This window comes from Amborella trichopoda, chromosome 9, assembly GCF_054954075.1.
Source record: "Amborella trichopoda isolate Santa Cruz 75 chromosome 9, AtrichopodaSantaCruz75HAP2 v2.0, whole genome shotgun sequence".
NCBI classification, from domain to species: Eukaryota; Viridiplantae; Streptophyta; class Magnoliopsida; order Amborellales; family Amborellaceae; genus Amborella; species Amborella trichopoda.
The window spans coordinates 16,085,998-16,113,331 of NC_142344.1; the positions used below are offsets into that span (position 1 = coordinate 16,085,998).

The window sequence follows — 27,334 nt, forward strand, 5'->3', positions numbered from 1 at the left end:
TTTGGGGAAAGAAAATGCAAGCATGGGATTCCATCATTGAACTTTGACTCCAAAATGATGGTGCACTCGTGCAGCCATCCTCCTCACATGAACAAAGCAAGTGGCAACAGAGAATATAAACATAGAAAAAAATACCTGGATAAGGAAGAAAGGTCAAACCAACTGACGCAAACCATCATTTTTCTTTCCATGAAAGGGCATTAACCTGAGCTATAAACAACAATAAAACGAGGCAAGGCAGGGGAGAATTGTACAAGGACCCATTAATATACATGAAAATCCATTCTAAGTTAACTATGGGGGTTTTTCTGGCTGCTCACGCAAGTATGGCTCAAAGAGTGTGACACTAGGATTAGGATCATAGCGCAGTATGTCTGCTGCTCGTCGGAACTCATCCCTAAGGACGTTTATGCTGTGTCTATCTACAATGCGACCCAGATCATGGGAGATATCAAAGGGATCCTCGATACAAATCAAGTGGCGATCCTTCCCAATCCTTCTTGTCCACTCCTTCACACGTTTGCTGCATTATCCACAACGAATACTCGCTCCATTAGTATAGTCCGTCATAATCTTCATACAATTTTCAAAATTTTCAACTTCTAAACAAACTAGGGAAGCAGCATAAATAAGAAACCTAAGTATGTAACACAACTGAGGGATCATATACAACAAAAGAAATCACAAGTTACATATTCCTTTGCTATTGAAAAGATGAAGAACAACATGATATCAAACAGATGACAATGCACTATTTGTCGTCTATCACACCCTTCCCTCAAAATTTTACAACCCCAATCCACAAATCCCCATTGAACAAGCTTTCATTAATGTTTTGGTAAGGTTAGCAAGAGGACTTCAGCAACAAATATAAAGGACTAGGGGAATTTATCAGACATTAAGTTCCAATTGTTTAGAAATATAAAGGAAAAAGTACAAAGCACGACTTGGACAAACATAAATATGGGCAGCCAACACTTCACTGAGTGATCAAGACAAGATGCCTCACATTTTTAGATTTTTTTCTATTAAATTTCAGGATCCTATTTTGAGAATTTTCGGGGTTTATTTTTGGGGTATTTTAAGTTGTTTATGGATTTTTGGGTTAGTTTGGAATAGTAATTAAGAGTAAAAATCATCTTTATTTATGTAGGAGGTATAAGTGTCATTTTTTGTCAAATTTTAAAGGAAAATTGTTTCATGCAAGCTGGACCACATTTCTACAATATGCAGTCCAAAGGTATAAAACATCCATTTTAAAGATGGATGCAAATAGGTAGCCCATCTAAAAACAATTGTAACTAACGGTCCAAATGTTTTTTTAATGTAATTATTATTTCTAGTTTTCCAAAAAAGAAAATTTTCATATTCATGATCTCCATATTAAATATTATATATTCTCTAAAAATTAGGATCAAATTATATTTAAAAAATATATTTATTGCCAAGCCCACATGTCTACAATATGCGGGCTGGCCGCATAGAAACCGTGTCCAAATTTAAATAGGAGCCCATTTTAATTTTAATTACTTAATTAGGAGTTCAAGTGAAATTAATTAAGATTTCTTAAGTTTAAGTTAGGTTTAGCCTACAGTTGATATAAGGGTTTGGATTCAGAGTTGATGTTATTTGTTTGGAAATCAGATAAGTCAAAAACGTAGGACCTAAACATGTTTCAAGAAACTGGTACACAAGAACTATCCAAACTGTTCTGATTAACATTCATTCAGTCACAACAACAGCAGATATGAATCCAATTCCACTGATAGGCCAGGTTCAGCCGATGTTAATCCACCTCACAAGCAAGGGAGAGGTAATCTCGCTCCATGTGAAGATAATTTGGTTCATGATGCTGAAGAGAACCCAACGAAAAACTTTATTTCATCAAGTTGTTCCAAAAATCAGCAAGTCATAGATTGGGACTCACCAACAATCTTTGATGAGTGCCCAAATGAAGTCGATGATCTTGTTTCTGATGAGTCCTCGGTATACTTGGTGTAATCCTAACTCTATAGATTTAATTCCCATCAAATCTTCTTTAATATGTTTAAATAAGTCTTAATTATTTTATAGATAATTAAAATGAACCTTTAGACCTCTCAGGGTATTTTATTTTATTGAAAAATAATTTTTATATGAGAAAAAATCAATTTTCTAGATTTATTTTAATCAGAGAGAAAAATAAAACATTTGGAGGTTTTGTAAAATTCATTTTAATATCTAAAAATTAATATTAATATAGTGGGGGCCCAATGGGGTTCCTTGGGCCCACTAATGTATGGGGCGTGGGCCCAAATGGGTGGTGCGCCCAACCCCATGCAAGCTTTTCTTATTGTTCCAAGTGCCTTGTAAGGCATACATTGTTTTAAAATTTTGGAAAGTTAAGGTGTAGGAGATTTGAATTGAAACTAGATCGGAAAGTGTAAGATATCAAATAGTATGTATTAAATACTTTCTCTACACAAAATATTTGATTGGAAATATAGTTATGGAAACTGAGGGATAAGGTTCTACATCATTCCTTTAAGCATGATGGTTAATCTGAAGAATGAATGGTTGAGATCTCTTCACCCCATAGGTCTCCAAGATCAAAGGTCAAGATTAAACTTCATAATGATGGTAAAACCCTAGCCTCTTGTCTATAGATATTAGCTATGGGGGTTCTACTTCTCATCTTCTACTTCTCATCTCTATCTCTCTCTCTCCAAGCAACCAAAGGGGGCACGCCCCACTCTAGCCTTCTCTCTCTTTCTTTCTCTCATTAAAAATTAGGGTTTAGGAAGGTTAACCCTAAGGGGTGGCGCGCCCAAGCCACACAAGCCGGCCTAGGTTCTTGCCTCATACTCATGTATTAAGCCTTGGTCAAGAAAATCCCATATGATGCTCTCTAAGGGTTTTTGCCTAGGCTTCTCTAATTGTGAGACGTGTTCTTGAATCGAGATCTTGTGCGCCATTGGTGGAGGAGACCCGGTTTGAGGTGTACAAAATCCTTGGTAGTAACCTGAGGCAAGGTACGAGTTGTTTCATGATTCCGTGCTTCTGTTGCTTCTTTTGCATTCTTATGTAATTCTCAATTCTACATGATGAATGTAATTTTCTTTTAATGGCATGCAAGTGAGAGGTCTTGGCTATTTCATTAAGTCAAAATTGTATTTTGGACACTTATAAGTGGGTGGCAATACGTATAAAAGAGTAGAAAATTTTTAATTGTTATTGATTTACCCTGTCACATAATCCACCTTTCAAGTCCTCTACGTTGAAGGTGGTCAATTGTCAAAGCCTTATCAGAGAGGGCAATCCAAACAAAAACTTGGACTTTAGGGGGAGCGATGGATGACCATACTTGGGCAACGAGGAGTTAGAAAAAAGGGGAAAGGTGGGCGGCATAAGAAGTTTCTACTAGGGGGGTACGGAAAAACAGCCCGAGGGGGAGGGGGTCCAAAGATTTCGTCCGACTTAGAAGTGGCCACGAAGGTCAAGTGAAGAAAGGCCGATAGGTTTAGGAAGTCTAAAGTTTCAGGGTCCGAGGGAGCCTGAAAGAGGGGTTCCAAACTCTAAGGAGGCCCGATAGGGGCATTTCTGCCACAACCAAGGAGTGTTTGTTTAGGGCCAGAGAGAATTTGTTTTCTTAAGTGTCGAATGCCAAGGCCTCCTAACTGTTGGGCTGGCACACTTTCACCCAAGAGATGAGATGATACTGCTTGGTATTAGAGTCACCTGCCCACAATAATTTCCTCATTTACTGTTCTAGGCGAGAAAATACCGCTACTGGCATATGAAAAAATGACACAAGGTAAATGGGGGTATTGGATAAAGTTGCCTTGATGAGGGTTATTCTGCACGCGAAAGAAAGATAGCGACCTTTCCATCCAGCCAGCTGATGGTCCACTTTGTCAATAATGTAGGACCGTTGTCTCTTTTTAGATTTCCCGAGTCCCAAGGGCATCCCAAGATTACTGGTGGGAAGGTCCTCAACTTGGCAGTCCCATCCAGAAGCCAGAGATCGAGTCTCTTGCAAGCTCAAAGCCACGCCAACCATTTTTTATTTTGCCATATTGTCTTTAAATCCCATTGCGAATTCGAAGCATTTGAGAAAAATTAGGAGAGATTCAAGTTCCAGCGGTGCCGCTCCGAGGAAGATGAGCGGGTTGTCTGCATATAGCAAGTGGGATATGACTGGTCCCCTGGGGCTACTCTTGAACCCAGGGAGAGGGCCAGACTGATACATGCGGGAAATTGATTGGCTGAAGACCACAGCAGAACTAGCAAAGAGAAAGGGGGAGAGAGGGTCCCCCTGCCGAAGGCCCCTAGAGGCCTGGAAAAAATCTTTGGGTGAGCCATTCATTAGGATGGAAAAGTGGGGTTGTGATTAAAAACTCTCATCCAGGATGGCCCAATCAATCGACATGGTCGAATGCCTTTTCCCAATCAATTTTGAAGATGATACCTGGCTGCTTGGCCAGGTGTCTAGAGTGGACACATTCATGGGAACACCAGGACCCCATCGGGGATATGCCACTCTTTGATGAAAGCACTCTGAGAGACGGAAATTACATGGGGTAGGGCTTCTTTAAGGCAGATGCTAACACTTTAGAGAGGATCCAGTAGCTGAAATTAATTAGACTAATGGGACGAAAGTGCTTAAGCCCTTCAGCTCCTTCAATCTAGGGAATTAGCGTGAGGAATGAGGCATTCATAGCTTTATGGATGATATCGCTGCAAGAATTCTTTGAAAAAGTACATAAAAACATTTCTGAAGGTACTCCAAAAAGTTTTGAAAGGGGCCACAGAGAAACCGTCTGGCCCTGGGGATCAGTCTTGGCCTAGGTCTCATAACATTAGAGTTGAAAATGTATACACTCTCAATGGAGTCACTTGGGAAAGATACAGCAATAAGGTAAGAGCACTAAAATCCATCCAAGTAATTTTTCTACTTACCTTTCCAATGCGAATCTGCGATTGGAGAAATGATTTATATATTAGTAATTTAGTGATAGAAATGTAGTATGCTACTAGAATACCAGTTTAATACTCCTTGAGTATATATTTTCAATAAATCAGTCTTTAATAAATGTCATTGCCATGTAATGTAGTTCCATTGTGGGCTACACATGGGGAAAAGCAAAGCACTTACAGAGGAAGGCCTTTCACATATTGAATTTGACATGTAGCTCATCTGGTTGCAAGGGCATCTTTAGCAAGTTGGTAACATTTTTATTCATTGTGCTATTCCTATCATCCTCGTATGACGTATTAGAGCAACTAGAATTCCTTTCCATTCTGAAGCATGCATTCATGCTTCATCAAACAGGTCTAATACAAAAAACATAAACAAACTTAAGCAAAAGAAATTTAACGATCTTGTTCGTGTTCGATATAATCTTTAGTTACTGGAATCTCCAACAAGGGGTGATGATCCAGCTCTGAGGGCACACCCACATCGTGATAATAGTCTAGATATGATCCCATTATGGGAAGCATGGTCCCAAGCCAATAGGAATCAGTTAAAAAGAATACAAATCCATATTCTTTTGAAAGAAAAGAAGCAATAAATGCATATCAATTAGAAAAGAAAGTAATAATTGCATATGCATCAAAAACAAGAAACTGCTATCAATAAAAAAAATGCAATAACAATTCAAATCTATGTTCAGTAAATTCTTCAAAAGAGAAAAGATCTTTAAATTCGCATAACTCACAAAGGGAATTTTAAATTCAATGCTTCCAAAATTGCATGTAATGTAGCATTTGCTACAAATGTTTTGACCTGTCAGTTTGAACAAATGATCTCTCGCTTCCCTCTCTCTATATCTCATCCTCTCTTTATATTTCAAATAATTGCTCAATCTAGCTGTTGCTTTAGGTTATGTTTTTAAAATTGATGACGGAGAATATGTGAAGAAAAGGGCAGGACTTATATAAGTTACGCCAAAATAGTATCACTTGCCATTTATTTATGATTTAAGATAAAACAACTATCAAATTTCAAAAAAGATCAAATAAATATCATTAGTATGTCATTATGAAGGACTTATATATGAGAAAACTCAAGTGAATCAATACCAGTTACTACTCTCAAATATCACTGGAGTGAATTCATTGCAAGTATAATTAAAGATATTTCACACACATTCATCTAGCTATTTCCAAAAAATTGTGATAGAACTCTTTCTTTTAATTTCTTTAGTTTAACGTATTTATTATATAGGCGCCCTCATGGCACCCAAAGGGAACTCCGAGCAAGCAACGATCTCCCGCTCCTGTATCCAACAACTAAGTATGGTATAGTCAGAGGCTGATAGCACTATCAAGAGCATTTTCATATCGACCTCACTACTGTGAGAGATATGGATCATTTTGTGAGTGGTTGGTCAAGGCCAAAGACAAACAGTTGTTCACTACAAAGAGTTTGAGTTGGGCCAAGTTCAGGATGCTGCTAGAAACTCGTCAAGCCCCTGTGTAGCCCACTAGGTCTCAAGGAAGAGCATAAGGACTCTGATGGTAATGGAGGAGAAGGTAATTAGACATATGCAGCCTAGAGTCCTTATTCCATAATCCATGGTTACAATATTGTATGACTGAAGTGTTGCTAAATATTGCAAGTTTAGGCAAGTTTCAATCTTCTAAAGGTTCACTAATTCAAGTTTCAAACTCACGTATGTATGCACAACCCACCAAAAGCATTGACTTCCCCCAGAGTCCAAACCACAGGCATGCACACACACCCAACTTGCCCCCACTGTTTTTGGGGCACCTCAATCATGAGGCACCCGCCTAGGCAACCCCTAGAAGCCTAGGCATCACCTTGCACCTTTTAAAACAGTGTAAACAACTATGACATGCAGAACTTGCATACCATCACATGGCAGAATATTAAAGAGAAAGTAGATTGATACAAGCATTTAAGTTTCAGTGAAACATATATTAGCTTTACAAACAGAGCACCAATGTGGAAGAAAGTCAAAAAATTTCAAGGTCAAATCCATCATTGCAATATCCTACTCTCTTGAGGCATCCAAGTAAAAGTGATGACACTTAAAGGGCACCTTACCTGATTATACTTCCAGTGCGAACAGATATGACAGAATTTGCATAATCATGATGATATGCCCAATAATCAAAGAAAGCACATATTAACTGACTGACTGTTTCTTTATTCGCTGCACCATAATACTTAAGATTCTCCACCTTGTCATAGAAAGCACATTTAATGTCCTCTATAGTTTCTACATAAGTTGGCACCATTTCCTGCCATGGGACACTTATACATCAAATGAGTTGCCTCCAGCAAAGGCCACGAAGAGTTTTCATATAAAGCGTAAGAAAGAGAGAAAGATTTAGGCCCTAAATCTTTCTACACAATATTCATAGACACTGACCACTTCCATCCTTCATTAAGGAAGAAATTTGAAATAACATACACAATCTCATGAAGTAAGCAATCTCAAATTATATACAGGTGGGGCAATCCAAATTTGTAACATAAAGAAAATGGAAAAATGCAACACTAAAAAGCATTTACCAATTTTCAGATGGTCCTTGTTTTAGGTGGTGAGGTGAACAAAGTATCAAATAAAAACAAAATAATTTAACCTTGGAGATCAATGAATTAAAGAGAAGATTTCATGATTAACTTATAAACCCAGGAAGATTACAATCATTCTGTTATTAAACAATGCATACACAAGCTATGAAGGATGACATATGAAATCACGTTATAATATTTTAAGTATGGCATAGTTTTGTAAACATGGATAATAGCGAAACAAGCTTGCATGACCAAACTGGAGCAACAGAAGCTCCTCAAACTAAATTATGAAACCACTGATGCTCATCTCATGAACAACTTTCGCAAAATACAAGGACGTGCAAGCAATATTGAGACGATCATTTAGGGGCTTTTGTCCGCGCCATGCCTCATCCCACATCCCTTTGTTTTTTGTTTTCAATAATTGCCCACATGTTGGAAATCCAACAAGTTTTCAGCCATCTCGATTATTAAGGGTCTATTTGATAGTGACAATGCTGAACAACCCTATTATTCATTGTTTCTAATACTAGTAACGCAACTTCCGAAGCCGTCGGGTATTAGAAAAATTGGACCTATTATGAGTAATTATTATTATTATTACTAGTAAGTTCTTATTATTTAATTTGTAAAATAAAATTTACATAGTATAATTAATTTTATTTATTTCTTATTTTACTTATTTTTATTTTCATTTGAACGTATTTTTTTCAAATAAAAGTTCTTGAAATAGAATTTAGCATAATAGAATATTTTTTATTTTCTGAAATATTTAATAGATAGAAATATTTAACTGTATTGTTAATTCTATTAGAATATAAAATGACGTATATAAAATGATAGACTGGTAAGATAGAAATCTAAAATAGATTAGAAACAAAATAGAATAGAAACTTAGAAATAGGAAATTAGAAGTAAGAAAATTAAAAGATCAAATAAAAAAGAAGAGAAAAGTGAAGAAAAGAGAGAGTGAGGGTTCTGTTGTGTCCTTCTTTATAGAGAGAGAACGTGGGAAGTTTGGGTCTATACTTGAGTTTTTGGGATCTTGTTGCTCGCCCTGTTTTAGAGAGAGAAAGTGTCCATTTGTAAGATCTTGGGAGCCTTGTTTTGGGTCCTGTTTCAAAGAACTAAAGCTGCTGTAAATTGGAGCTTTAGGGCTCATTTTATCTTGTAATCTCCTTCACACAAGTAGTAAAGCCTCACACCATTCTCCCGTGGACGTAGGTCACGATTTGTGACTGAACACGTTAAATCTTTGTGCTTTGTAAGTTGCATGTTGCCGTATTTTTACATTTCATGTTATTCTTTTGATGTCATATTATTTCCATTGATGGTCTATGCTATTTTGAATGCACAATAGCGGTAGATGTGACACCCTTGATGATTTTTACCACAATCGAGCCCCAACAACTGGTATCAAAGCTTAGGTGTGATTCTTTTGAATTGGGTGAAAGGGTTTTTGCGATTGTACTTATTTGCTATATTTTTTAGAAAATGGAGAGGAAAATGGAATTTGAAAAACTAAATCAAAGTAATTGGCCAATATGGAAAATGATGATGAAAGAACTAGATCAGCCACTTTAAGGAAATGAGGTCATGCTTGTAGGAAGGGGACGAACATTTAGGAGCTTTTGTCCGCGCCATGCCGCATCATTATTGGCCACAGTGCTACCCTCCCTTCTGCATATGATGAAACATACTCTGGACCATGCCCTGAATGGTAAAGATGAAGCTAGTGAACCTAAGATTGAAAGGCCCAGAAGAAGCTTACATCCTCTAACAATTTTGGAAGAAAAATCTAACCCAGGACAAGGGAAAAGTGATCCTATTATGGTAAGGATGAGCTGCAAGATAATAGGAGTGTGCTTGGATGAGCCAATGTCAAGGTGGTGATCATGGAATCTAATTCAATGTTTCCGGAACCCTGACAAACTACAAATAATAATCTCATTCAAGTGATATGCTGCTCTGAGAACCTAATTAAGTCCTACATTCCTCAAATAAATTTTTGTCTCACATGAGACATACGAAATTCTATAATGACTCTGGATAAAATCATGAGCTGAAACCTAGAATACACTCTATATTTTTGTCCCTACTCCCACACTTGGATCATTTATATCTCTCCTCAACAACTCATATATAGCGGAGTAATGAGCAAAATAGAAAAAAGAACAACAAACATGTTGCTAAGCGATGGATTTTCCATCATGGAGACTGTTTTTGACAACCTCATACTATGACCTGTTACACTACCAGGATTACCACTAATACTACCCAAAAAAAAAAAAATCCAGAACTGTCACCTATTATCTAATCCAGTTCCTGGCCTGTTGTGTGATATTCATTTAGTAAAATGATGTGTAGCTCTTTTGTGCGTCAAGAGAGAAGAGAGTGACTTACCAATTTCTTTACAACTATTACTACATAAAAACGAAAGAAAAGTTAAATTGTGCTGGTCAGGTAGGTAAATTCTAACGGATATCAACAGCTATTACAATGAGAAATGGACCTCAAATGCTACAAACTTGATATAATTCTCAAGGAAAGATCTCAGGTTGATATTCAAAAAAGTAGACGCAAGGAGAGCGGACACTATTAATGGGTTTAAAGTTAAAACCCGTGGGAATCAAACAAGTGAATGTGAATTACGGAAGCCAACAACAAAGATACTCTACTGTTGGATTAGAATACACTCTCAACACAAATGGGCGTCGCTAGTCACTGTTGACAGATAATTAGTTGTTCATATCTCTTAAACAAGTCCAATATACAGGTATTGTGTGGCACTAGCATCCGGATATGCAGGCACATAAGTAATACACATGTGCATCGAACATGCAAACTGAAACCTGTACATGCATGTAAATGCATATTTATCAAAGATGCTATTTTGAGACAAATAATTACAAAAGTGACACGTATACATGTAAGAGAATCTAGTCTAGCATGCAAGTATGACCCATGCACCATATGAAACTATGGTCACACCACAGCATGCAATAGGAAATATGCCTATGTAAATAGGCTTAATCCACACGGCTTAGTACATATTATTATGAAACTGCCGTCAATAATTTTCCAGAATCCATATCTATACTTTCAAAAAACAAAAAAAGTTTGAACTTTCCAAAAAGAAAAAAGAACAAGGATTCATATGTTATTCCTGTCATTTATAGAGAAGATGAGGATACTATTGTTATCATAAAATAATTTGGAACCATGCAAATATAAAGAGGATTCAAGCCGACGTAGGATTGAGTTTTCTGGTCTTTCATCCGACTATGCATATGTATTTTGTTTTCCACAAAGGCATTAGCAAGCTCTCTCAATGCATAAATTAGGTGGCATCCACCTACAAAGCAGTCATGTGCAATCTTTGCTGGGTGACTTGTCCATACTGTATCTACATTCAAATTGCCTGTAGACAAGTCATTTAAGTTCTCAAGGCCCACCCTCACCTAGACAGCTTGTTTTATGGAGTCCCCCACAAAGAAATGTAGGGACACAAAATTCCAACATCATCACCATTCATCTCCATCACACAACTTGGATTGAAAACAAAGCAATGACAATAAACTGACAGAAAATTCAAAGCCCCCTGCACTGCATTCATTGACTCTGCCAGAATTTACAAGATTGTGCCACTAACAATGGACCAATCACCTTGCAGCTCATCAAAATGTTAAATAGGTCTGATGCCATTAATCTTAGTCTGCAGACTATTCTCATTAATTAAGATGATAATATGCAAATACAGGACACTAAGGATGGAACTCAAGAAATCCTAAAATCCAAGATCCAAATATGGATGAGTACCCTATCCAACATATTAAGCAGCATCAATGCGAAGTATAAACTTTGGACGGCTGCCCAAGAATTTAAAGGTTTAAAATTAGCAGGACTAAAACAGAGTATATGGAATGCAAGTTTAGTAATAATAAGAGTAGAGACGACGAAGTAGTTAAGATTGATGGCCAAGAAAGACATAAACAAGCGCACTTTCGATATCTTGGGTCAATAATCCAGAAAAATGAAGAGATTAAGGAAGACCTCACTCATAAAATAAGAGCAAGATGGACAACGTGGAGATGTGCAACTGGAGTTCTATGTAATCCCCGCATACTAATGAAACTAAAGGGTAAGTTCTATAGGACAACTGTGAGACCAACTTTGTTTTATGGGGCGAATATTGGGCCATCAAGAAACAACATACCCATAGGATAAGTGTTGTTGATATGAGGATGTTGCAAGACAAAAAATGATTGAATTAGAAATGAATACATTCGAGAGAACTTGGTGTAGCTTCCATAGGCGATAATATAAGAGAAAGTATACTTACGTGGGCTAGCCATGCATAGTGTAGACCCAATACAGTACCTGTTAGGAGGTGCGAGTTGGTTCAAGTGGAAGGCTCCAAAAGGGCAATGGGTATGTCCAAAAGGACATGGTTGGAAGTAGTGAGAAAGGATATGGGAACTTATAGTCTTACTGATGATATGGCCCTTAATAGAGCAAAATGGAATAACAAGATTCATATAGCACACCCCAAATAGTTCGGAAAAGGCTTTGTGATGATGATGATGATCCTATCCAACATATTGAGACACAAAAGAATATAGACTTTGATATAAAGTAAACAGCATAAAAACAACTTAAGTAACTTTATTGTGATAGCACAGTATTCATATTATATATACCTATATCAAATACATTTTGTAGATATCTGTTTAAATATTTACATTAGTTTTAGGCCTCTGATACGATATATTTTGTTGACATATCAAATTGTTTGTATTCAATGTGTTTTTTATACATATAAACTTATATAATATATGCCTATATCAAAATATATTTTGTAGATACCTATCTAAATATTCACATTATATTTAGGTCTTTGATACTATATAATTTGCTGACACATTAATGTGTTTTTCTTATACATATTAAAATCTGGTATGAATATCAGAGTCATAGGGAAGGATAGCGGTCTTAGGGATTAGGTCGATCTTGCATTCCCTTTCATTTTTTATGATCAAGAGCTTAAGGTCAACAATAAAGGGAACCACCAATGGAGGAGATTGACAAAACACTTGTTTAGAGATGAAATCAATATGTCTTCTGGATGTGGATCCCACTTTTTGCCACTTATGCAACAAAATTTTAGTTTATAGTCAATCACATTTAGAAAATGAATTCATCACTTACGATTGTGGTCTCGGGCAATGTTCAAAAAGGAAGATGTGGCCACCTAGTCAAGGACACAGACACGTGGGCGCCCTAAGGTATCTCTTGGCGGGAAGGTATATGTATATATATATATATATATAAATATATATATATGAGCCGACCACAATCATATTTCATCTTTGAATTTTAATTTTCTTCTATTAATCTAAATCAATTCAAATTTGAAGCGTCTACTCTTTATATATATATATATATATATATATATATATATATATATATATATATATATATATATATATACTGCTTAATGAGAAGAGTGGATGTTCCAAATATCAAGTGATATGAACTTGTAGCAAATTTTAAAATTCAGAAACGAAATACCATCGTGATCGTCCAATCGGGTCCAAATTCAATCTAGGTCGTTGGGCATATACTATTGCATCAACCCTTGAGCTAATACTAGTTACCACCCTATATATATTAGGATTGTCTAGAGTTAACAACCCCTTGAAATACAAGGTTAATGTTAAAATGGTTTACGATGGGTATTAGTTTTTTAAAAAAAATTTATTTTCATAGGTAACTTAATCATCAAGGGTAAATTTACAATTTTTATACAAGTACAATGGTATTTTAAAAGTTAGTATGTTGGAACTTTATTTGTAAAATTCTCGTCTTTTAGTAAAAATTTCAATTTTACCCCTTATGAAGATGACAAAAGTACCCCTTTTCTTTTAGTGATATTCATACATATACCCTTACTTGATGAGCAAGATATCACAAAAGGTAATTTAAAAAAAAAAACTGCATATTGGGGAAATCCACCCTTAATAACCCATTCCAATGATAAACTTTGTATTTTGAGGAGTTGTGAATTGTAGTTTATCCTCTTATATATATATATATATATATATATATATATCAGCAATGATTTCATGCAACCGTTGTATAATAATATGGTGCAACAACCTTAAAAAACAATCTTATGACCATTTGTTTGATCCAAATTTTGAAATATACACTCTTTTCATTCTAATGAACAATCACAAAAAACGAAAAAATTGAAAACACAACCTAAGAAAGTAATTTTTTAACCCAATTAATATAAGCCGTTCATTTTGGTGAGATGCTTAGATCTAAGCATTAGAAGGATTTTTTCATTTCCAATTTTTTTGGATGGCTTTATTATCATGAGATGAACAATGTTAAAAAAGAAAAAAATGATTTTGAGTTTATAAAGGCTATGATCTTGAAATGCACAAAGTGAATGGTCTAGATTCGTTTTTTGAGGGACTCATTTTAACCATATCTAGGGTTCAAATTGAACTTTTATTTTTTGGGAGATTGATTATTGAGATGAAGAGAGTGTGTGTGCAAAATTTGAGATCATACAAATACCACAGACATGGTGTGTATGTCTGCATCAAACACTTAAAGGTCACTTTCTTTTTCCATTATTTAATATGTAGAGAGAGAGTGAGGCCACATGGGTCCATGACCCCATGTGTGTGTAAGAGAGGTCCCACATTGAACATTTGGAGGACATGTCCTTTTTCTACTTATACGTAGAGAGAGAATGAGTCAATGAGAGAGAGAGGAGGGCCATTTGGAGGTCATCTTCCTCTTTTTCTTCTTGTTATATGTGAGGAGAGCATACGTCCATCTGTGTTTGGGCATGTGTGTTAGAGAGAGAGGCCTTGCATCGAATACTTGGAGACCAGCTTCTTTTTCTTCTTCTTGTACGTAGAGGCAGAGCACATGGACCCATGAACAAAAGAGAAGGGCCTTAGCTATTTTCATAGGCCTTAACTATTTTTTTACTTTTCCAAATTAGGATTTACATTTTTTTTTTAAAAAAAAAAAAAAAGGGGTGTTGGCACTAGGCAGGCACCAAGGTATAGAGCACCGCCTAGGCCTTTATTCGTTTTTTCTTCCCAGCCGCCTAGGAAGCCAAATTTTGAACAATGGCCTCAGCATAGTTGAAACCTTCACTAAACCTTAGTAACAACGAATTTAAATGAAGATGATCATGGACAATATGACAAACATGTAAAATAAATCATTCACATTTTTATCAATTCTGAGTTCAAATATGGCGACAAAATGCTTATGAAATGTGAGAACATATACAAGGGGAATGACCAAGAGCCCAGATAAAGTAAAGGAGGTGAAATTGCAAACACATTTACTGCAAGCTACACAGGATATCAACAGGAACCATAAAGCATAACTATTGTAAACTTCACGAATATAACAGCACCAAAACCTAGAAAATATAGGTTTGGACCTGCCAAAAGAGACAGGATTCCTTGTTTTCAAACCATTTAAAAAACTAAATGCAGTCACCTTTTTGACATTCTAATGATAATAGCATGACTACAATGGAATTATTAGCACAAACTACTTATCTGGAATTTCTATTCAATTAATTATTCCACAGAGTCTAAAATGAAAGGAAGAAAATGATTTACAGACCTGCAAGCAAGGAAGAATGGGAGGTCTACGCTGTTGTAAGAAGTGAATGCACATAAGCACATATCTGAAAATCAAGGGCAAGTAAGAGTAAGCAACACACCGAACAGGTAATCTCGGTTAAAATGCTTCCATATGATTATTAACTTCATGCAAGAAGTGCATCAGATGGTTACGTTTACTCACGCATAACTAGAAAGCGTGCCTCGATAAGTTTCATTAACTTGCCGAGACTTTGCCCAATGTTTCACAATAAAAGCCAATTGTCGCAATCTGACATCTATTTGCGCATAATCATGAAGTAGTTTTGTATTAACAACCGCTAAGACATTATTTATGCAGATATCACATGAGATTCCAGTCCCTGGGTCCATCAGCTTTACAATTGGGACACGAGCATGAGTAAGAGCCTGCACCAAATTGCAACTTGAGCAAATAAACATCTCGGAGAAAAATACCCACAGATGCACCAATGCAAATGGTATACATTGTATAATGATCACTCTACATTAGGAATTCATGCATTAGCACCCGTGGAAAGAGGGATAAAGATTCATAAGACAAACCAACCAATATTTCAAAAGGCACTAATAAAAAATATTGATCTTAACATCAAAGATAAAAATAAAAAATATAATAAATATCATTAACATAATCAGTAACAGAATTATACGGAATTTTTTTTTTGGAAAGTTAGAATTATATGCGAATTACTTTACAAAAAGATATAAACAATAGTTCTTTGCCAACTTCAACATACATATATAATAGGGAAAGCAGCTAATAGAACAGAATTAAACTTACATGTACATGTGATATGTATTTTAATTTTGTAAAAATTCATAAAAAATATATTTTAAGTATTCGTAATTTTGTACACGTGATATGTATTCTTAATTTTGTAAAAAGTCATAAAAATTTAATAACTCATTGTAGAAAATCTAAAAATTCTTCAAACACTAATTTTATAATGAAATCGTGTTATTAAAATTTTTAAGATCTTAAAAATAGAGAAATTAGTCATAAATATAATTTCAAACCATGGGAAGCCACAATTTAAGTGTTATTATTTTTCGTAGTTTGTGCGAACTATTGAGGGATCAAACTTACGAGCTACACTATGAAGCTCTGGGAGAGAGTGATTGGAAATGAGGATGTTGAGATGGATGAGTGGCAAAAAGGGATGGAATTCCAAAAATATATATTCGGAAAAATTTAGGTGTGGCACCAATAGGCAATAAGATGAGAGAGTAGACTTAGGTGGCTTGGCCATATGCGCCACAAGCCCAGTACGACACTTCTTAAGAGGTGCAAGTTAGTTCAAGTGGAAGGCTCAAAAGAGTAAAGGGTAGGCTCAAAAGGACATGGTTGGAAGTAGTGAGAAAAAATATAAAAACTTATGGCCTCACTGAGGGAATGGCCCTTAATAGAGTAAAATGGCAGTCCAGGAATCATGTAGCCGTCCCCAATTACTTGGGAAAAGGTTTGACGATAATGATGACTATTTTTCATAGTAACTGGAAATTTAATTAAAATTATTCAAAAATCGAAAATTTCTTACAATAAAATTATTCAAACATATAAAGTTTTTTAGTAATAGTAAAAAGAAAGAAACTATAGTTTCAAATTTGCTATTTTTCTTAAAAAGTGAGCATAATTTATGAGGGAACAAAACAGAGATAACGGTTAAAAATTTGGCATAATTTTCAAGCACTTAGATAAGTATAACTAAAAAATTTGTCATAAACTACTTTTGAAGAGTAGAACCTATTTTATAAGCACTTAATAATTTATTTTTAAAATCCAGAAATTTCTCATAAACAAATTTTAAAGATGAAATTTAATGAAATGAAACAATAATTTTAAAAAATTTTAAATCTTCTTTCAAATAGAGCAATTAGTCAAAAATTTAATTGAAAACAATCTAAACTTATGAATTTAAGAACATAAAATTATAAATCCATTATTTCATGGGTAAGCTTTCTATACTCTCCTACTGCATAAAACTTATATACTTCCCCCTATCCAACCGTCCATTCTAAATGGGCAGTTGAGATGGCCCCAATCACAACGTCACGTCTCTACACTATTTTATTTTTAATTTTTTTTCTACAAAATATTTTATCACCAAATTTTGAGCGTTCACTCATCTCTTAAACTCGCACTCAGAAAAATATAAAAAAAAATATTTTCAATAAAATAAAAAGACCAAAATACCCCTAAAAGTTTTAAAGGGTATTTTGGCCATTTTATTTTATCAAAAAATTCTTTTTAATATTTTTTTTAGATGTACCCCATTGAGAAGATGGCATGTCCCAAATTTCATATTCATACAATTTATAAAAAAAAAAACTAAAAATAAAATACTCTGAAGCGTCGGATCTAGATCAAACGGTTAGTGGCTCACTTGATTTAGGAAAGTATAGAAACCTTTCCCTTATTTCATTTCAAATTTTTACTAAATCATAGTAAACAAAAGTTCTACTATTTACCTTAAATAGTTTTTCGACGCATGAAAGTTCAGTAAAAATATAAAATTAAGTACAAGTATAAAAATATTAAAAAAAATAATTATGGTTTCTGTTTTTTGTAGATCATTTCCAAATTTATTAATAGAAATTTGAAAGTTAGTCAAGAACCATTTTCAGATATTTTGAACATGGGCTTCAATGACTAACTATGCTGCTGAATGGAATAATGGATATGGATGTTAGAGAGGGAATGTCAGAGTATTGGATGATAATACGAGTCTCTAGGATGGTCTTTATATTGTAATGGTTTTGATACCAAACAATTTTCTTTTAAAAAGCACGGGTGATTTGATTATGAAAGTAGGGGACTCCTATCTTGTCAGGGGCAGCTTCATATAGTTTAACAATTCGGTTGACTTTATAACTACCACGTCGCACGATTCCTAGAAATGGCATACAAAGAAGGTTTGAGAAGCAAGGGGGAAGGCACCAATTGGTAAACACATTGTGTGATAGTGGGTATGCTACTCCCCCTTGTATGTGATGATTGAGAATTAATGAAATGTTCTGTTATGAAACAAATAAACAGAACAATTACATTAGTAAAAGGGCCGTATCCCAGTGCTGGTCCCGCCTACGCAAGGTCCCAGGAGGGTGAGCTGGCAACGGTCCTAACCTTTGGCTTTTTATGCACAAAGTGGCCGCTCGCAGGACTCGAACCTGCACTCTTGCACTGGTTACCCGAGCTTTTTACTGTCACACCAAGTGACAGCCCCAGGACAGTTTCATTAGTAATAAAAGAAAAAAAATTATGAATAAACACCCAAACAAATCAAAACGAAATAACTGCATCATAACCACTCTACAGAATGCAGGGACCCATCAAGAACTGACTCATCATTTGTTAATACCATTTGTTTATCAACTTATTTTAAGATCCATGGGCCTCAGTATTTGAGAAGTTTTATACACCTAATTAACAGCTAGTCCCAGTAATACATGCAAGCGTCCATCTCCTCCAAAGAAAAGTTCAATACATGTACGGTGTTTCTATACCGCAAGATAAATTCAATTAATTTCTCAATATCATTTAGACAGTTACTCATATTTTTGTGAACTGACATTTGGACAAGTGATGGTGTACTACAAGACCATCCATATTTGGTACAAGGCGGTCACAGCCACTCCGAGCCATTAGATGTAAAACTTGATGGCTTGAGGTGTGTTACAAAGTTCAAGAAATTTATTTTGGACTCTGTGCCCCAATTAATGGCACACCCCGAACCCGCCAATTTCAGATCTATTAGTCAACAGTGATTGTGACCTTATACCAAAAGTACATGGTCTTATTGTGAACTTTTCCTTTGGACAACAATTCTCTCTTCTGGGTACATATTTAAATGACAATGCTCAACCTACAATTTATTACAGTCCCTTTTCATGGTAGTGGTATAAATTGTTTGCAGCAGGTGAAAAATTCGGTCAAATCACCTGTACAACAATGGAATAAATAATGCTGCAGGTGGGAGTGTACATTTAAACTAAAGAACTCCAAAATGGAAGCACTGAAGCTGAAAGTAACTTCACAATAGCCCAGTACAGTGAAGGACAATCATATTCCACTAAGAGTTAAGAGAAAGGTGCAACTTTAGAAAAGAAGAATGATATTTAATACTTGTTTCAGTAAGCAACTTAGTATAAACCGAAACTCACCTGGACATTTTGCAGATTATCAGACTGTAAGATATCCGCCAACCTCAACAAAATATCAGACTTGCTCAGGCAGTTCTCCTTAATGGACAGGCAAACATCTATATCACTCTTACAAACACCAAATGAATTGGCACAGGATCCGTACAACAATAACCGAGCATCAGGCCACTCTTTGTTGACCAACTTCTCCATGGAGGCCAGCAGTTGTCTCTGCTTTGCCTTTTCTTCTTCAGCCGGTATTAGAGATTCATAAATAGCAAGAAAATGGGAGGTATGTTTGTACAAGTCCGTGCGGTATTCAAACTCCATTTTATAATTTTTCATACGGTGGTAATGGGGTCTCGGTCCTTGCCAGGAATCAGTTTTGAAGTCCCGCCCAGAAAATTCTCTAATAAGGTCCTGCTCATTAATTTTAAATACAAACACATAAATATGAAAGAGTTCTGAATATATGAATGCTAAACAGCTCAGTGTAAAAATCTCCCAAACTTTAGTAACATTGTCATCTTTCAGACATATAACAAGCACATAAACAAGTAATAGCAAATGATCCCTTCAAATATTAAATTCGCATGTCTACTCATCATCCAGTAATTCCAATAACAGAGCCATCAAAAGCATCAAGTAGTATTCAAGAGAAGGAAAATACAGCTAACAACAAATTAATAAAAAAAAAAGTACCCTAAATTCAAAGTCCAAGGTCCCAATTGGAGTAATGTTAAAACAATGCACAGAGATCATATTACAACAAGACAGACAATAAAGATGTAATGTTAAAACAATGCACAGAGATCATATTACAGAAAACCATTAAAAAATAAAGAATATAAGGTTCATTTAAGAGCAATTTCATATGGAAAATAAAGTGAAGTGTCGAAGTGTAAATAAGATATGTCAGGACTCAGGAGTGCAGTTATTTCTCCAAGCTTGGGTCTCTCCCTTCTAGTAAAAAGCTACAAAAGTTATAAAGTATAAACTGCATGTTGAAAAGTGAAAACTAAAAATCTCCAGCAATGAACAACTAAATGAAGAACCATCTCAAAGCCAAAGATCTCATCTTCAATGTGAGAATCATTAAAAGAGAGTGAGACAGAAAAGTAGAAGAAACATAGATTTGTTTAACATGGAATCCCAGACATGCCAAAGAAATTAGTTGCAAGAGTTCCAGGAAAGAACAAAAGGACAAAGAACCCATAATTTGCGCATACATAAGCACGAGAGAGAGAGAGAGAGAGAGAGAGAGAGAGAGATTCATCATCATCCAAGCCTTTGTCCTAACTAGTTGGGTCAGCTATATGAATTATGTTCCTCTATTCATAGGCTCAGGATTCATGATAAGATGTGGCAAAGTTTTACATTGGCTGCTGACCTAACGCAACCCACCTCCTTTACCCCGGACAGGCTAAGAGAAAGTTTACGGTCCTCACCCTTCTTAAGATAACCACGAACTACCAAGAGAAAAACCAAGAAAAAAGGGCTCAGAAAAAACCTGAACAGCACTGTGGAACATGTCTCCTGAGCCAATACCATCCTTGAATATCTTATTGATGTTGACAATGGCGTTGTTGGTCATAGCAGAACCACTGTTTGTGACATCATCACAGAGAGTGTGCCACAATTTAGGTTTGTAAAAGAGTCAGTTCGACTGACAGACAGTTTATGTCTGAGGTGGACCTGGATGCAACCAAGTCCAGATCCACCACACATGGACCTGACCCACCAGGTCCAATACCCAAGCCAGTACAAGATCAAGAAAGGATTAACCCAGAGGGGTCATAAGGTATACCAAGATCCACCTTGGACCTCTGGAATCACCAAACCCAATTGACAGCTCTACCTCTTTCACAATATTCTGAGAGTCACCATCCATAATCGGTCTCATTAGAGAGAAGGAGATGGAGCTAAGGGTTGTTTGGTTTCCATTGCGACCAATGCTCACCCCTTTCGAAAACTACTAATGGCTACAAAAAATTGCTAACACACTACTAACAGTCAACATTCAAAAAAAAAATGAAAGACAGAGCAGGGCCCACTTAGAGTGACTTGGGAGAATCCTGGGTAGGTTTGTTGAGTCTCATACTAAATAAACCCTATTTTTTTAAGAATATTCACAGGAAGCTTAAGGATTTGGGCAAACTCAGGTTAGACTCATACAGCAACGAAGATCAAGATTTGGACCAAAATCAAATCATCCAAGTCTGTAATCCAGAACCAACAAGGTGCCAATTCCAAGTGGCTCAGGCCAGGTATAAGTCAGCTCACCGAATTTTTAAACACTAGTTTTTCTTGCTCATTAATACAGCAAGGCTGTTTGCACAATAAAGTTAGAAATAGTGGCAATATATATCTTTTCCAAAAAAATGACATGTTGTTGTCTTTATTATTGAATCTACTCCCATGAATTCAAATGAAAATAAGAACACTAGAAGAATGCCAGCCCCCATTATCAAGGATCTGGCAGCTAAATTTAGATGAATGCTCTGATTCAATTTCAAAGATTCTTTTTTCTTTGTTTTTTATGGAACATGAAGTATCATGCAATAATACTTGCATATGTTTAATATAACAGTGCCGTAATAAACAATGCAGATGCCGAATACTCCTAGGATACTTGTGAATATAAAATAACTATATATTTTCTTGAAATTTATATAAAATTCACATGACAAAATGTATGCATAAAATGCAATGTGACAAGGCATATACGCCGACAAAATGGATGCATAAAATGCAATCATGCAATGTGATAAGGTATATATGCATCAATGTGTTTGTTGTATATATTTATGTCATATACTAGCTCAAATAGATGCTTATTGTTTTGCCATACATGAATGCATATCCATGTCCAGTATTTTGAGAAATGTAGTCAGATCCCAAATCTTCATGTCCGTCCGAGTATTATTATCAGGGCATCTTAGATGTGATGTGTCTTCACAACCATTGGGCAGAGATACCAGCATAGTCAAACAAGATTTTTCTCATTGGCTCAAAAGATTTTGGTGAGGCTCCCCTTTCTACTAAAGAGGACTCTTTTAGTGGGTTCGAGAAAGCAAACAGCATTATGGAACTTTTCCATATTTCTAGTTTGACTATGAAATTCAATGTTAAAAGAGTACTCACGCTCATTACTCAAAAAAAAAAACAAAGACTAATCAGGCTCATAAGGTAACACAGTCTATGGAAAATAACTTAGGTAGCCTGAATTCAACTGGTGATTGGGCGTTGGGATTCTAACAAAACTTAGTTTTAACAACTTTACCTCCTACTGTAATATTTTTAATTTATTCAATAAATACTACTGTAATATTTTTATTTTCTTTATTTTTTGGGGTAATTCAGTGGGGAAGACAGGCCCCTACCCATTTTTTCAATAGATTGGGGAGTTACATTTTGAGGTGTTAATTGGGGGTGTCAACAGTAGGAATGGACACCACGATGTGGTAACTGGGTGTGGAGATGCTACCACCACGACCCCAGCCCCTTTCCTATTATATTTTTAATTTATTCATTAAATACTACTAACTACAAGGATTACCCAAAAAAGTGATAGCACCAAATTGCTAAGTTATTCCCTAAAGCCAAACGAAAAATTTTATATTTCTCTCTAGAAAAAAGAAAGAATTGAAACATGACCAATTATGATACAACCAGGGGCGTAGCCTACAATCGAATTTCAAGAGAGAAAAAAGAGTATTTCCAATAGACAGAGATTCCTTCTCACCTCCCACTCGATTCCCTTCTCTGAGCACATGGGAGAAAGAAAGAAAGACCCCCACCCCTAACACAAGAATCTCTTCCATAGTATAGTGGTAAGTCACTTCGGGGAAAAACTATCTTCCAAGCCCATATGTTCACATTAAAAGAATCACCTCTAAAATCCAGATGCCAGAGAAAATAATAGAAAACCCTTAAGGCCTGTCAGGCTCCCATTTCAGGAACCACTAAGTCCTAGCTTCATGCCGGCTCTGGGTAGGTCTCAAGTATTGTACAGAAGTTGTCTATAATCGTGTTCAACTAATTTAAGTTGTTGTAATGATAGACATCCAATCATCAACATTCTTCCAAAATAGTGCCCATGAAATTCTGTCCTCAAACTCTTCATATTGTCACCTAAGAGAGCTTTTGATTTTGAAGGTCATTCCTTCTGGCGTTGTTCCTCAAATCCATGCTTTTGCACCTCCAAGCAGGAAAATTTTCTCCTACAAATTAAAGTTTCCTTTGGAGAAAACCTCCACAATTAAAATCCTCCTTCACTAGGCCCAAAGACTTAATTAAAAAGAATTACCCGATCAAATGCCATTAATTGCCCACCAGTTATTTGCAGCACCTTTACATCCATCCTACTCGAGGCCTCTTCTGCAGTGCCTCCCAATATGATAGCAATGAAAGCATAGATGTAGCAAATATTGAACAACATAGGTAAGTTGAGGATTGCCCAAGAGTCAACCAAGCCTATGGCTCAGTAGTCAGACACCAGTGAGAGGTCATGGATACAAATCTCTCTCAAACCAAGCTGACCTACCCACAAGAAAAATTAAAATCCTCCTTCACTAGGCCCAAAGACTTAATTAAAAAGAATTACCCGATCAAATGCCATTAATTGCCCACCAGTTATTTGCAGCACCTTTACATCCATCCTACTTGAGGCCTCTTCTGCAGTACCTCCCAATATGATAGCAATGGAAGCATAGATGTAGCAAATATTGAACAACATAGGTAAGTTGAGGATTGCCCAAGAGTCAACCAAGCCTATGGCTCAGTAGTCAGACACCAGTGAGAGGTCATGGATACAAATCTCTCTCAAACCAAGCTGACCTACCCAAAAGAAAAATTACAAAGAACATCACCATATTTCCAGGAATGAGCATCAGGCTTCATCAGATATCTTATTGACAATTGAAGCACCATACCCAGATTCAAATCCCACCACCAACCTAACCAAAATAACAATAATAGTAATGGTAATAATAGCGGTGGTAGTAGTAAACTAGTTATAGTAGTAACAGTAGTAGTAATAGTAGTAGTAGAAGAGTAATTGCTTAAGAAGCACCATCTTCGTAACAGGAATGCCACCAATGAAGGGCAGCCTATCTTCTGGAAGCCAAACTTCTAACAAACATGTGGGGTGACCACTCCAAACCCATAACATTTCATTATACGCATCCTTCATTTAAACTTCCTGACTCCCCCAACCCTGAAAACATTTGCATATCCTAGAAAAAACTATTCTTCAATTATCCTATCCAACCGCATCGTTCAGTATATTCTTCCGATGTTTTTGCCACTACCAAAGCATTTGGTAATAGGAAGATGTGCAAGAAAGACACCACCACCATGCTCAATGATTTCTACTTTGATAGTGCCATCGGAAACCTCTTCCAACAATTACTTACTCCTTTCTAGATAAAAAGCTCAACACAAGAAGAGGAACCATTTTAGCCCTAAGCCCTATCCACAATCCTACAATTAGCTCCCCAGGTTTTAAGCATTCTACCACGTATAGTTAAGCAAAACTAGCACCCTTAAATGATTCCCTTCAACGTCCACCACACCAACCTCAAAAAAAAAAACATAAGCCATCTCAAGCATCTGCAAACAAATTTTCCTTTGTGGTAAGAAGACAACCGACCAGGTCACAAATCAATTTGAAAATAGAAGAACACGGGTCCAATTTGATACCGACATTGGAGAAACAATAGAATTTTCTTATAGGGTTCAAACCCGGGGATCATTTGTTTCAAGTCCAATCCACATCCAACATGCGACATTGAGCCTTGTTGGAATACATTTAACAGGAACTTTTTCTTCTTATGAATTGTGAAGCACATTCTCATAAGATAAGATCAATCCCAAATTCTGACTAATGGACATCAAGTCATATCTCAACTACATCAAAGATTGGGAATTCATACCTCCAAATTTATCTACAGAACAGTAGCCTCAATCAACCACACAAGTCAATTGCAACAAATGTTTCTAAATAGAAGTCCATATGCACGTCAAATATATTACAAACAAGCATCCCATCCGAACATCATCCACCAAAATAAACTCAGGTTTGATTTCAGAAATACACTGTAGTTTTACAGCTACGAACTTTGCATAGATATGTTTTTATATCTCGCATTGAAAGTCCTCCTTCCTTATTGGAACATATATATGATTAGATGCATATGAAGTTAAGAATCAGTCGTATTTGTACACGGAATCCCTAAAATTGATAATGGTTGGTAAATTAAAAAGAAAATAAGGTGCTCCTGCCCCTAAAATATGGAAAAGGGCGCCCGCTTCCTTCGTGATACATTTTTTTAGATGGTGGATTTCTATCTTGAATGGGTTTTGCTTCCTCTCTTCTTTTTTTTAACATTACCGAGTCAGGTTCTTCTCCTACCGGTATCGAATAGAACATCTTCATGTAAAACATGCTCGATTTAGATCGGGAAAATGGTACGGATTTTATGAAACCATGTGCTATGGCTCGAATACATAGTCAATCCTATTTCCGATAGGATATACAAATTTGACAATTGAATCCAATTTTTTGCATAAAGTAAAGACATGAAAGAGAATAGGGTTTACCTTACCACCAGAACCACCTGGATCATCACCTGCATTGTTTGTAAGGACGCCATCTCGAGGTACCACCATGCCATTCAATCCCTCTACCAACTTATCATTGCCTCTGTGCCCTTCTCTTCTATGATTGGGTTCACTAAAAGCTGCTCCATTAACAACACCATTGCTACTCCGCTGTCCCCTTGGCCTTTCTCCTGGAAACGAGCCAGGTAGGTTGTTGAGAGATTGATCGATATTCGACCCTTGGACAGATTGCACGTTGCTTCCCACTGGAGGGCCAGGATGGTCAAGCTGAACAGAAAGTGGCAATGTGGGGGAAAAGCTATCACCGTTTTGCTGACAATAATGATCAGAGTGGTCCATTCTGTCCACTCGATGCCTCAGGACACCTCCCTGTTGAACACCCCTATATGACAAACCAGTGCTTCCTGAAACAATTTGATCCCTTGCATGAAGCTGTTTGTGAAAGTTGGGATCGTCTGAAGCTTCTCCGTTATCTCCATCCCGCTTCTCATTCACTACAACCCGTCGTCCGTGCTCCTTCCCGTTGTTTCCAGGTCTTCTAGAAAAACCTGGTGGCCTGCTACATTCCTTAGCGCTACCATCAGCAGCAGCATTAGAACCACTGTAATTCCCCCTTCTCTGATGCTGACTCCCACTGTTTGCTCCACTCATGCCGCGTGCGCCATCATCTCTCCCCACGTGCCCATGAATGTTAACATTGCTGATTCCGTGGACAAGAGATTGTAACAATGGCTCTTTACGTCTCTCAGAATTCACCTCCTGTACCCTCACACCAGCATTCCCTTGGAGCTGCAATTCACACCCTATGGAACCAAACTGCAAAGGCAAACCGCCCTCCATCCTGAGACCCGCAGAATCCCAGCCAAAAGTCCCCTCTTTCTCCATCTTCACAGGGCCAAAATCACCCCGCAAAGAACTGCTATGGGGCAGAGGCACTCTCAACAGGCCATCCTGCAAGGGAGGACCAGCCCCCTGCCGCTGCCCGGGGAAAGACACAGCCCACGGGCTCTCCAAAGACCAGTTCTGCCCCGCCCCAGAATGGTGAATCTGGGGCCTCAAATGAAAGGAGTGGTGCGGGAGGGGAAGGCTAGGGCCAAGGGCAGCCACTGCAGGGTCATCTAACTGGCCATATCCAAAAGGGTGTTGTGGGTCTTGTGAAGAAGAAGACGAAGAGCTCTGGTTGTTGGAGCTGTCATGGCGTTTCTGGAGCAATTGCAGAAGGAACTCGCCGTGAGAAGGAGAAGGAATGCCCTCACCTAAGGGCCTGCCTTGACCTACCACGCCCACTTGCTCCTCAGCCATGGCATCCGCCCCTGTCGCTCTCTGGTGGTGCTTAGAGAGAGAAAGAGATGGGAGC

At 36.8% G+C, this 27,334-nt stretch overlaps 1 protein-coding gene across 4 annotated transcripts; it reads right to left on the reverse strand.

The window, feature by feature from the left end:
* LOC18424491 (Nucleotidyltransferase family protein) lies at nucleotides 1-27,334 on the reverse strand. Of its 4 annotated transcripts, XM_006829077.4 has the most exons (6): nucleotides 25,957-27,334; nucleotides 19,375-19,773; nucleotides 15,377-15,600; nucleotides 15,194-15,257; nucleotides 7,052-7,248; nucleotides 1-523 (listed from the first exon to the last, which is right to left on the reverse strand). In XM_006829077.4, exons 1-6 carry the CDS (start codon nucleotides 27,277-27,279, stop codon nucleotides 295-297), a joined length of 2,436 nt encoding a protein of 811 aa, XP_006829140.1. In that variant the 5' UTR covers nucleotides 27,280-27,334; the 3' UTR covers nucleotides 1-294. The 4 variants fall into 4 exon arrangements, 3 of the variants coding, with proteins under 3 accessions (XP_006829140.1, XP_088704610.1, XP_088704612.1); XR_016041735.1 differs by lacking the exon at nucleotides 15,377-15,600; XM_088848484.1 differs by lacking the exon at nucleotides 7,052-7,248.

Bases quoted from the DNA above. Each gene is read 5' to 3' on its own strand.
- LOC18424491 (XM_006829077.4), bottom strand. From the start codon at position 27,279: ATGGCTGAGGAGCAAGTGGGCGTGGTAGGTCAAGGCAGGCCCTTAGGT. The intron at 19,774-25,956 runs GTAAACCCTATT...ATTAATGAGCAG, and splicing joins CAGGTGGTTCTGGTGGTAAG to GACCTTATTAGAGAATTTTC. The intron at 524-7,051 runs GTAAGGTGCCCT...TGGATAATGCAG, and splicing joins CGCACTGGAAGTATAATCAG to CAAACGTGTGAAGGAGTGGA.